This window comes from Ailuropoda melanoleuca, chromosome 1 (assembly GCF_002007445.2).
Source record: "Ailuropoda melanoleuca isolate Jingjing chromosome 1, ASM200744v2, whole genome shotgun sequence".
Taxonomy (NCBI): Eukaryota; Metazoa; Chordata; class Mammalia; order Carnivora; family Ursidae; genus Ailuropoda; species Ailuropoda melanoleuca.
Genome location: NC_048218.1, coordinates 110,825,970 through 110,837,221, shown reverse-complemented (window position 1 = coordinate 110,837,221; position 11,252 = coordinate 110,825,970). Strand labels below are relative to the sequence as shown.

General features: G+C 57.3%; 1 protein-coding gene across 1 annotated transcript in view; it reads left to right on the top strand.

Moving 5' to 3' along the window:
- The first annotated feature begins 9 nt into the window (after positions 1 to 9).
- Positions 10 to 11,252, top strand: part of LOC117795418 (tensin-3-like) — a 15,060-nt gene continuing 3,817 nt past the window's right edge. Inside the window, exons 1-5 of the mRNA XM_034640074.1 lie at positions 10 to 206; positions 763 to 849; positions 6,765 to 6,896; positions 10,304 to 10,399; positions 11,044 to 11,247. Coding sequence (XP_034495965.1) covers positions 6,773 to 6,896; positions 10,304 to 10,399; positions 11,044 to 11,247 — 424 coding nt within the window. The 5' untranslated portion in view covers positions 10 to 206; positions 763 to 849; positions 6,765 to 6,772. The remainder of the gene's footprint in view (positions 207 to 762; positions 850 to 6,764; positions 6,897 to 10,303; positions 10,400 to 11,043; positions 11,248 to 11,252) is intronic.

Here is an 11,252-nt window from a genome sequence, read left to right as displayed (position 1 = left end):
CCTGCCGGGCCAGGGCCTGAGCCTGCCTGGGCAGCCGCCCCTTCCCGAGAAGAAGCGAGCCTCAGAGGGGGACCGATCTCTGGGTTCGGCCTCCCCGTCCTCCAGCGGCTTCTCCAGCCCACACAGCGGGAGCACCGTGAGCATCCCATTCCCAAACGTCCTCCCGGACTTCCCCAAGCCCTTGGAGGCTGCAGCGCCCTCCCCAGGTAGGCACATGTCAGCGGGTGGCGGGCACCCCCGTGTGCGTTCACTCAGCGGCAGGGGGGCCCTGGGATTTCCGGGCAGCGCCTTGAGAGCGAAGCCCAGAGCTGTCCATTGGGGTCTTTTCCTCGTTATTCTCCGTTCCCCTCTGCTCTGTGCTCACCCACATCGGCTTCTGTTTCTCCCGCCACCCGGAATCCTCGTTCTTCAAAAATAACTTCTCTTTCTGGAATTCAGTGAATCCTTTCAAAATTGAATGCAATATTTCAAACGTGTACGAATAAGATCCTGACACGAGGAGGTCACACCACGCTGCTCCGCTGGCTTCCGTCTGCGAGAGCCGCCCGGCGCTGGCCGTGTGTCGCGCCGTCTGTGCTCTGTGCATCCAGAAGCACCTGCTCCCTGCCGCGCCCCAGCCGGTTCCCACGGATTAGAGAGAGCGCGCTTTCCCGGAGACACACTATCCTCGCCCCGGGTTGGACTTTGAGCTTTGGGTTCCCTGCAAGGTGAGAGGTTGCAATAAAATGTCCAGAGTGACTGTTTTTACATTCTCTTTTACAGATAATCTGGGTGATAAGCACGTGTCCGTGAACTTTGTCCAAGACACATCCAAATTCTGGTACAAGGCGGATATCTCCAGAGAGCAAGGTGCGTGGGCAGGACGGGACCCCAGGGTGGGGACGTCCGAGGGTCACGGCCTTGGGATGAAGGGTTAGAGCTGACACCTTGTTATACACCCCTGCGGAAAATGCAATGGATTGTCCCAGGAAGGTGTTCCCCATCCCCATCCGGGCCCTGAGCCGCATGGCCGACGGTCAGGAGGAAGGACAGAGGTCTCTCCAGCACCCTGGCTTCTGTGCACCTGCGTTTGTCCAGGGTGGACAGACACGTGCTATTAAGGGGGCGTGTGTTGGATGTGAACGCATGCCTCATGTGTGAGCTCCTGTCCCATGTCTGCACGCGAGCTCCTGCCCCAGGGCAGCTGGCAAACATCTTACGTCGTTAGTTTATTTGAGCAGCTAATGCTACTTCTTCCCAGAGGACGAATAGAAGAGGGGTCCAGGAGGGGTGTGGTCCCACAAGGCAGCCCCGGGGGCGAGTAGCTGTCATCCGCAGCAGGATTCGTGGGGTTGCTGCAACATGCTGGTCCTCCCCAGAGGTCCTCCCACAGGAAACCTGGGGACTGCTGGCAGGCGTGGGGCTGAGCTGGGGACAATGTGCTTTGGAGCCCGGAGGAGGGATGCACAGCGCAGCCCCCGTCATCCCATGTCGTCCTGAGGCTTATTTCCCAACCTGCCTGGAGAGAAAGAGTTAAGTGGCTGGCAAACAGCACTGTTCAGCTTTCTCTTTGGAATTCTTCTATTCAATTAAGTAGCTCATAAAAATGGTAAGAATGTGCCTTTCTTCCCCTGAGCTCAAGGAACCTATTGTCATGTTTCATGGGGGGAGCCCGTGGCCCGGAGAGACCTCCAATTCCCTGAATTGGCCTTTGTGGCCATGCTGCTCAGCTTGGGTCTGGGCTTTGCATGGCCAAGTGCTGCGTCCTTGTCCCCCGTCCCTGCCCGTAGCACAGGAACCACCAGGGTGGAGGCTGTGAGCCCAGTGCCCCAGTGCCTCGTCCAGCTGGAGGGGTGAGAAGGGCCTGTGACATGTTCCAGAACATTCTGTGCAGACCACCTACTCTGCTAGCGCAGTGCCTGGCCGGGGCTGGCAGGCTGGGCGAGCTGCCAGAGCAGCTGGGGCTACGCTTCAGAGGCAGGTGGCGAGCGCCAGGCGGTCCCTGCAGGACAGATGTAGCCCACCTCGCTGGGTTCTGGAGGGTTCGCTGTGGGAGGCACCCGATAGACACATGCGGGGTGGTAGGCGTTCCCGCTGCCATTTGCCTCCTCTGAGCCACACGGTTGCAGATACTTCTTTGAGTAGACCCCATCTCAGAATAGCTACCATGAGTGCTGGGTGTGGATTTTTCCAGTGGGGTTGTAGGGGTGTGAATTCCTCCATTTCCACGTCATTTTGTGTAGAGGACGCCCACCCAGACTAATGTTATCTTGGGTTCGCCACCTTCTCCAAATGGCAGAAAGCTACCCGTGGGTTTGGCTTTGTCTGTGTTTAACTGTCGGGATGTGCCTTTTTCTGGAAAAGCTATAGTGACGTTTCAGGGGCACACAGGAGGAACAGAAAGTAAGGTAGCGTTTTTGGGGATGCAGCTGGCCCCATATCCCTGTGGCAGGGCTGATTCCTCGGGATCTTTCCTAAGCCAAATGTAAAAATGCCTCAGGAGGGAACGCGGCCACCGGGTAGAGTGGAGATGGAATAGAGCTGTGTTTGCAGACGCCGCTCGGCTCTGAAAACACCAGCAGCGGGAGGCGGTTGGGGATGTGGCCGCTGACTCCACCGACCTCACAGGGGAATGTGAGGCCCCCATGGGGCAGGGCCTCGTCCTGCGGGACGGGTCCCTCTCAGTCTGGTTCGGAACAGCGTCTGACATGAACCTCAAGCTCTCCTCTTCGGGCAGCCCCGGCCTCTGCTCCGTCTGTGGCCTGTGACGTCTGTCTCCCCAAACCCAGCAAAATAAGATTATGACGTTAAAAGGGAAATCCAAAAGCGCTGGTGAGGCATATCGNCTCGTTATTCTCCGTTCCCCTCTGCTCTGTGCTCACCCACATCAGCTTCTGTTTCTCCCGCCACCCGGAATCCTCGTTCTTCAAAAATAACTTCTCTTTCTGGAATTCAGTGAATCCTTTCAAAATTGAATGCAATATTTCAAACGTGTACGAATAAGATCCTGACACGAGGAGGTCACACCACGCTGCTCCGCTGGCTTCCGTCTGCGAGAGCCGCCCGGCGCTGGCCGTGTGTCGCGCCGTCTGTGCTCTGTGCATCCAGAAGCACCTGCTCCCTGCCGCGCCCCAGCCGGTTCCCACGGATTAGAGAGAGCGCGCTTTCCCGGAGACACACTATCCTCGCCCCGGGTTGGACTTTGAGCTTTGGGTTCCCTGCAAGGTGAGAGGTTGCAATAAAATGTCCAGAGTGACTGTTTTTACATTCTCTTTTACAGATAATCTGGGTGATAAGCACGTGTCCGTGAACTTTGTCCAAGACACATCCAAATTCTGGTACAAGGCGGATATCTCCAGAGAGCAAGGTGCGTGGGCAGGACGGGACCCCAGGGTGGGGACGTCCGAGGGTCACGGCCTTGGGATGAAGGGTTAGAGCTGACACCTTGTTATACACCCCTGCGGAAAATGCAATGGATTGTCCCAGGAAGGTGTTCCCCATCCCCATCCGGGCCCTGAGCCGCATGGCCGACGGTCAGGAGGAAGGACAGAGGTCTCTCCAGCACCCTGGCTTCTGTGCACCTGCGTTTGTCCAGGGTGGACAGACATGTGCTATTAAGGGGGCGTGTGTTGGATGTGAACGCATGCCTCATGTGTGAGCTCCTGCCCCATGTCTGCACGCGAGCTCCTGCCCCAGGGCAGCTGGCAAACATCTTACGTCGTTAGTTTATTTGAGCAGCTAATGCTACTTCTTCCCAGAGGACGAATAGAAGAGGGGTCCAGGAGGGGTTTGGTCCCACAAGGCAGCCCCGGGGGCGAGTAGCTGTCATCCGCAGCAGGATTCGTGGGGTCACTGCAACATGCTGGTCCTCCCCAGAGGTCCTCCCACAGGAAACCTGGGGACTGCTGGCAGGCGTGGGGCTGAGCTGGGGACAATGTGCTTTGGAGCCCGGAGGAGGGATGCACAGCGCAGCCCCCGTCATCCCATGTCGTCCTGAGGCTTATTTCCCAACCTGCCTGGAGAGAAAGAGTTAAGTGGCTGGCAAACAGCACTGTTCAGCTTTCTCTTTGGAATTCTTCTATTCAATTAAGTAGCTCATAAAAATGGTAAGAATGTGCCTTTCTTCCCCTGAGCTCAAGGAACCTATTGTCATGTTTCATGGGGGGAGCCCGTGGCCCGGAGAGACCTCCAATTCCCTGAATTGGCCTTTGTGGCCATGCTGCTCAGCTTGGGTCTGGGCTTTGCATGGCCAAGTGCTGCGTCCTTGTCCCCCGTCCCTGCCCGTAGCACAGGAACCACCAGGGTGGAGGCTGTGAGCCCAGTGCCCCAGTGCCTCGTCCAGCTGGAGGGGTGAGAAGGGCCTGTGACATGTTCCAGAACATTCTGTGCAGACCACCTACTCTGCTAGCGCAGTGCCTGGCCGGGGCTGGCAGGCTGGGCGAGCTGCCAGAGCAGCTGGGGCTACGCTTCAGAGGCAGGTGGCGAGCGCCAGGCGGTCCCTGCAGGACAGATGTAGCCCACCTCGCTGGGTTCTGGAGGGTTCGCTGTGGGAGGCACCCGATAGACACGTGCGGGGTGGTAGGCGTTCCCGCTGCCATTTGCCTCCTCTGAGCCACACGGTTGCAGATACTTCTTTGAGTAGACCCCATCTCAGAATAGCTACCATGAGTGCTGGGTGTGGATTTTTCCAGTGGGGTTGTAGGGGTGTGAATTCCTCCATTTCCACGTTATTTTGTGTAGAGGACGCCCACCCAGACTAATGTTATCTTGGGTTCGCCACCTTCTCCAAATGGCAGAAAGCTACCCGTGGGTTTGGCTTTGTCTGTGTTTAACTGTCGGGATGTGCCTTTTTCTGGAAAAGCTATAGTGACGTTTCAGGGGCACACAGGAGGAACAGAAAGTAAGGTAGCGTTTTTGGGGATGCAGCTGGCCCCATATCCCTGTGGCAGGGCTGATTCCTCGGGATCTTTCCTAAGCCAAATGTAAAAATGCCTCAGGAGGGAACGCGGCCACCGGGTAGAGTGGAGATGGAATAGAGCTGTGTTTGCAGACGCCGCTCGGCTCTGAAAACACCAGCAGCGGGAGGCGGTTGGGGATGTGGCCGCTGACTCCACCGACCTCACAGGGGAATGTGAGGCCCCCATGGGGCAGGGCCTCGTCCTGCGGGACGGGTCCCTCTCAGTCTGGTTCGGAACAGCGTCTGACATGAACCTCAAGCTCTCCTCTTCGGGCAGCCCCGGCCTCTGCTCCGTCTGTGGCCTGTGACGTCTGTCTCCCCAAACCCAGCAAAATAAGATTATGACGTTAAAAGGGAAATCCAAAAGCGCTGGTGAGGCATATCGTGATTGAAAACATGTTATTCTATCACAGATCTTTTCCCTACGTCAACAGAAAAATGCACAGTCAGTTCCCAGATGCAGACACCTGCTACGAGCAGAAGCCTGCAGGGGTTCGTGGGTGGGTCCTTGTGCCCACGCACGCTCACCTCCCCACCNTCACACTCACCTCCCCACCAGCCCCAGTGCCCTTGTGCATGGTCCGTGAGGTCAAGTGCAGGCCCCCCCAGGGCTGCACCAAACCTGCCCCCCTTCCAGAGAGCCGTGCCCTCCCACCTGCGTGCATTTTGGCAGTGTCTGCCCCGTGTCCGCGTCCTGCCCATGAGCAAAGCCACGGGGCCACGAGAAAGAAGGCCGGTGGGAAAACCCGACCATGTCATCCTACAGTAAAGTGGTCGCCTGCTGGGAGCTGGGCCTCGGACAGGGGCTCCACGGTTATTTGCTGAGGTGTGGCGGGGTTCGCGTCCTCATCCACTCCAGACCACGCTTCTGGCTCTGCCCACGGGCAGTTCGTGGCTGTAATTTTGTATTACTATATACTTGAAATCCGTCGTTTTTTCTTTTTTTTTTAATAAAGTGTAAAAGTCAATAAAGTAAATTCTGAGAGGCATTTCAGGGACGAGAGGAAATGCTGGCTCGTGTCTGGGCAGCATCCAGCTGAGGCCTGCCCTTACCGGTCCCTCTTGCGCCACCCCGAGCAGAGGACCCGGTGGGCCCCGTCCACCTGGAGGGCAGGGATTTTATTTGTAAGCGACCATTATCAGCTAAATGCCCTGAGCCTCAGGTAGGGAGGAGGGGAGGGCGGCTGTGCCAGGCCCAGCCGTCAGCCCTGACGGTGTAGGGCGCTCACAGCCCCATGCAGGCTGGATGCAGTCGGCCACGGAGCCACAGGACAGAGGGCCACTTATGACCACATTTTTGCCATCCCCTGGGGTGAATTTTTATTTCTGTTAAAAATTCGGTAACTTTTTGGGTCCATCCTTTCGATGGAAGTGGTCCTCCTCTTTGGTCGGAAGTGCACACTCGAAAATGTCTAAGTACGCCGCCGCTCCAGGAGGGGGCACCAGGCGGGGCCACTGCAGGGACGGGAGAGAGCCTCGCTCCTCACCTCCTGCCCCGCCACGCTGTGTGTACGGGGACCTGGTCTGGGCACTTGGGCTGGTGGGTGGGCCGGATTCCTGGGTGGTCAGCTGAGGGGCCCCCCCCGTGCCTCACAGGTGCTGTGAGGCAAACAGGAGTTGCGTGTGCCAGATTTGGGGGGCGGTCCTCATCCTTTGCGGTCAGGCCCCCCTTGAAAACAACGCGTCATCACAGAGACCCCCACCCCACCCCCAAGGGACCCACGCCTGCTCCCTCTGACCCAGTTTGCGAAAGCGCTTGTCTGCCGTGAGCGCAGACAGGCCGTGTGGACCCTGACAAATGTGTGTGTCACTCTGCTTCCCTCCCCAGCCATCGCCATGCTGAAGGACAAGGAGCCTGGGTCATTCATCGTCAGGGACAGCCACTCCTTCCGAGGAGCCTACGGCCTGGCCATGAAGGTGGCCACTCCTCCCCCTTCCGTCTTGCAGCTCAACAAGAAAGGTAGGGACCCGGAAGCTCGTGGGGAGCACTCACCCGCCTACGGTGTCTGTGCCTTATCTACGCCAGTAAGATGTTGGTGACTTTACAGACATGGCTAGAGTTTCTCCTGAGTCTCTTGTCTTTTTCCAGCGTGCTTCCCTCGGGGCCGCCCTTGTACGAGCAAGAACGTTAATGATTTGTGAATTTTATTTCTTTATTGCTTTGAATGAGTGATGCATTCCCTTGCTCAGCTGCCAAAACGATAGAAACGGGCCTCGCCGAGGCACCCGGGCCCCATTCTGCCCCAGGAATCATAATAAATTCCTGTGACTTCTCGCCGACTGTCTCTCCAGTGTCTGCAGACAGGCACTTTCCTTTTTCCTCATGTAAAAGGCAGTGTCCTGCACACGCCATTCTCGCACCCACACTCCAGAGAGCGTTTTACTGGATTAAGAGTGATGCTGGTGTCCGATGACCCCCAGGGTGAGGGGCAAAGCTGTCCTTGTCCCCACCGCCCTCTGCCTGATGAACCATGTCCGGCTGTAATTCAGATCTTTGACTTACTCTTCTGTGTACTTTCCATCACGGACGCAAACACGTGCAGAGAAGGCTGCGATGGCTCCGTGCATGGTAAACATTCGTGCCCACAACCCAGAAGACGACCTTGAGGGGAGGCCCCTGCGTGCCCCTCCTGTGTGTCACACTCCATCCTCCCACGATCTTGTGTGTATTCCACAACCCCTAGATTGGGCTCCGTGAGGCCCCTGGGGCTGGCCCTGTGTCCTTCCGATGTCCTACTGTCCGTCCTTTCCCTGCCCACCATTTCTCCAAGAATCCCCACTTCTGCGTGTTGGTCTCTGGGAACCTGAATGTATGAGTGCTGCGTGTGTCGGAGTGTCTGAGGTGACTGCTTCTCTCTGGTGTCCAGAGCGAGGGACCGAATCTCTCTAAAAGGTCGGTGAGTTTGCGCTGATAGCAGTTCCGGCGCAGAGTCACGGAGTCATGGGGCCTTTCTCCCCTCCTCCGGTGACAAGCCCCATCCCCAGCTGCACCTGCCCCTTCCTCCGTGTCCTGACGGACACACGCCGTTAAGAGCGGAGGACAGGAGGCCTACCAAGTAGGTGGTAGCGTTACAGCTTGTGTATATTAACCACCAAAATAGGAATCCCTGAACATCGTGGTTTTGCCTGTTTTCAACTTCATATCAGAAAACTAGTATGCATTCTTTTGTGAGTTGCTTGTGCTCCCACTATAAGATTCATTGTTTCTACTTGTAAGGCTGCTCGTACCTGTTGCTTTCTGTCCTCGCTGACGGCTTTCCAGGGAATGAATGAATGCAGGCACACCTCGGAGACACTGCAGGAGCGTTTATCGCAATAACGTGAATCACAATAAGTCGTATCGCGATAATGCGTATCGCAATGGTGTGCGTCAGATAAGCTTTCGGGCTTCTCGGTGCGTGTAAAAGCCAGGTTTACTCTGTACTATGGTCCACAAAGTGTGCAGCGGCTTGTGTCTAGAAAAAACAACGCACATACCTTAATGAAAAAATACTTTCGGTGAAAAAGCTCACCGCCATCAGAGTGTTCCACCTGTCGTAATCACGGATCACAGTAATAAATGTAATAATAATGGAAAAGCTGGAAATATTGCAAGAAATACCAAAATGTGACACAGAGATGCGAAGTGAGCAAATGCCGTTGAAAGAATGGTGCCAGGAGACTCCTGTGACACAGGGTAGCCACCAATGGTCAGTTTGTCAAAAACGTCACATCAGGAAGAGCAAGGAGGCAGGCTCCTTGTGTGGGTGCTGGACTCGCTGGGAGCTGAGGAGTCCGGATAAGCAGATTCGGAGCTCACGTGTTTAAGGAGCAAAGTGACACTGACCTGCTTCACTCGCGTGCTGCACCCAAGATCCGAGAGGGTTGATGGGAATCCCCGGGTGGAGGCTCGGCTCACGGCTTCCAGGAGGAAGTGACCTCGGAGCTGCTCCTGGAAGGACGTCAGGTTTGGTGGTCAAGGCATTTGGCCGAGGGGCTTTCAGGGAACCTGGGTGTCTGCTGTGGGGTGAGCGGAAGGGGCAGGGCTGCAGGTGACTCAGCACAGACCCCAAATCCGGATGGTGCTGGGAGGAGGGCTTCATGCGCATTGAGTAGAACTGCTAAGCCTGGAGAGGAGCCCAGCGTGAGAACCTCCGACAGTCCTGAACGCGGATTCGAGCAGGAAGAGTCTCAGGACGGGAGCAGCCTGTGTCTGCGGACGGGGTCCCAGGGGAGAGCGGGGACGGGCGCTGTGGAGCGTGCGGGGCTCCTGGCTCCTTGGAAACTGCGAGCTGGTGGCTTTCCCACAGAAACTGGCGTGCACTGTCCCTTGGGAAACGCGGACGTTGCTCTGTGTGTTCTCGCCTCCCGGTGTGCATCTGCCTGTCAGGCCGCCTTTGACTCAACCCTAAGGTGAAGGTCACAGAACGTCGTCAGCGTTCTCTGGCTGAAATCTTCACTGGCTGCCTGTCCTCCCCCAGCCCCAAATTTGGCATTTGGGTGTCACCGTCCAAGGATCCATTCGAAAGAGCCCAGCAAGTCAGCATCCCGCCTCTGGTAGCCGGAGACCGGGCAGCGACCCATGTCCAGGATGGATCTGTTCTCCAGGCAGCCAGCGGTGGGCCGTACCACTGAGACACTTGTCCCCAGAGTGTGTGTCCCCTTCAGTGCAGAAGACACAGATCCTTTTCCTCCCACAGCTGAGGAGGCACGATGCTCTTTTCTGCACCTGTGTTTGCCACAGCTGGCCACGGAGTCTGCCCATCTCCTTCCTGCCAGCCCCGCTGCCCCTGAGGTGCTGGCCGCTGTTGTCCGTGAGCGCCGCGTGGGAGCTGCCCATGGGCCAGGCGGGGACCAGACCCACCACCAGTGGGTGCTGCTGTTGGGCGGTTTCCAGCTCATTTTGGTGGTTTTCTGAACGTGCCTCGTCTTTCATTGTGCGGACTGGCAGGGGTAGCGATGTTCTGTCTGGTCCCAGTGATGGAGGGCTTCCTTCCCGGGGGCCTGTCATGTGGCTCCTGGCTCTGTCGTACCCTCAAGACTGGTTCCTGCGCTCTTGTCAGTGGCTTGCTCTTGGGCATCACCTTGCGTCCAGGTCCTTCTAGTCTCTCCCCTAATGAGGGGAGGGGGCTGCACAGTGCATTTCTGTTTGTAGCTGCTGACTGATTCCCTGTGCTGGGAGTGCTTGTAGAATGTGTGAGTGTCTCCCTGGGACCCCTGCACCTCTGGGCATGTCGCCATGGGGGGGGGCTCCGCTCTTCTTCCCAGGATGCCAGCAGCCCGGCTCCGGGGGCCCCTCCCTTTAGCTGGTGCTCTGTCCCTCTCTTCCACCCTCCCATGCTCTCGTATTTAAATTCTCTTTTCTTCCTTTTCAATCTCTCACCACAGTGGGAGATCTGGCCAATGAACTCGTTCGGCACTTTCTGATCGAGTGTACCCCGAAGGGAGTGCGGTTGAAAGGGTGCCCCAACGAACCCTATTTTGGTAAGTGGCTGTGAGGTCACAGTCGGTGTTCTGGCCCACGCGGTGTGCACCCCACTGCTGCCCAGAGAGGCAGGGCCGTCCCCCACCCTGGGCTCCCCTTGCCCCTCACCCGAGTTATCATCTCTAAGATAAACGGCTAAGGAATTGTTCTGAAGGCTTTCTCAAAACCGAACAGATGGCGTGCAGGTAGCGCCCTGGCAGACAGGCCCGTGAGCGGGGACCGGGTTGGAGCCGGAGCCGTGGCCCCACCCTCTGGACACGCAGAGAGGCGAGGACCCCCGACATCAAGCCCTTCCCCCCATAAGAGGAGCCCTTCCCAACCTCGCAGGCTTGTTGGGAAGACACCCACACGCACGGTCCTGGCCTCCAGGAGCACCTTGCAGGGACCACGGAGGCCCCTGGTCTGTCTCAGACTCAGCCGATGGCTGACTTCCTTTTTATAAATCAGTGCCTACGTGTCTCGGCCGAGAATCACCTGCAGTTCCTTTCCCTAGCTCTTAGCTGCTTTGCTGGACTGGTCACTTCACTGAAGTTTTGCACCAAGTCCCGCAATAACGGAGCGTGTTAGTTGCTAAAAATGTAAGTACTCGCCGGTGCGGTGTTCAGGGCGGCGTTAACTCCCTTCTGCTCTCTTCTGTTGGCAGGGAGCCTGACGGCTTTGGTGTGTCAGCATTCCATCACGCCCTTGGCTTTGCCCTGCAAGCTGCTCATTCCAGACAGAGGTACGCTGTCCGGTCCTCCGCGCTGCTCTGGCTGTCCGCATGCATGTCGGGTACGGCAGTGTCGGGTCCGTGAGGACCCGCCGACAGAAGTCAGACTGGAGTCTTCCTCTGTCATGTGCCCTGTGGGTAAC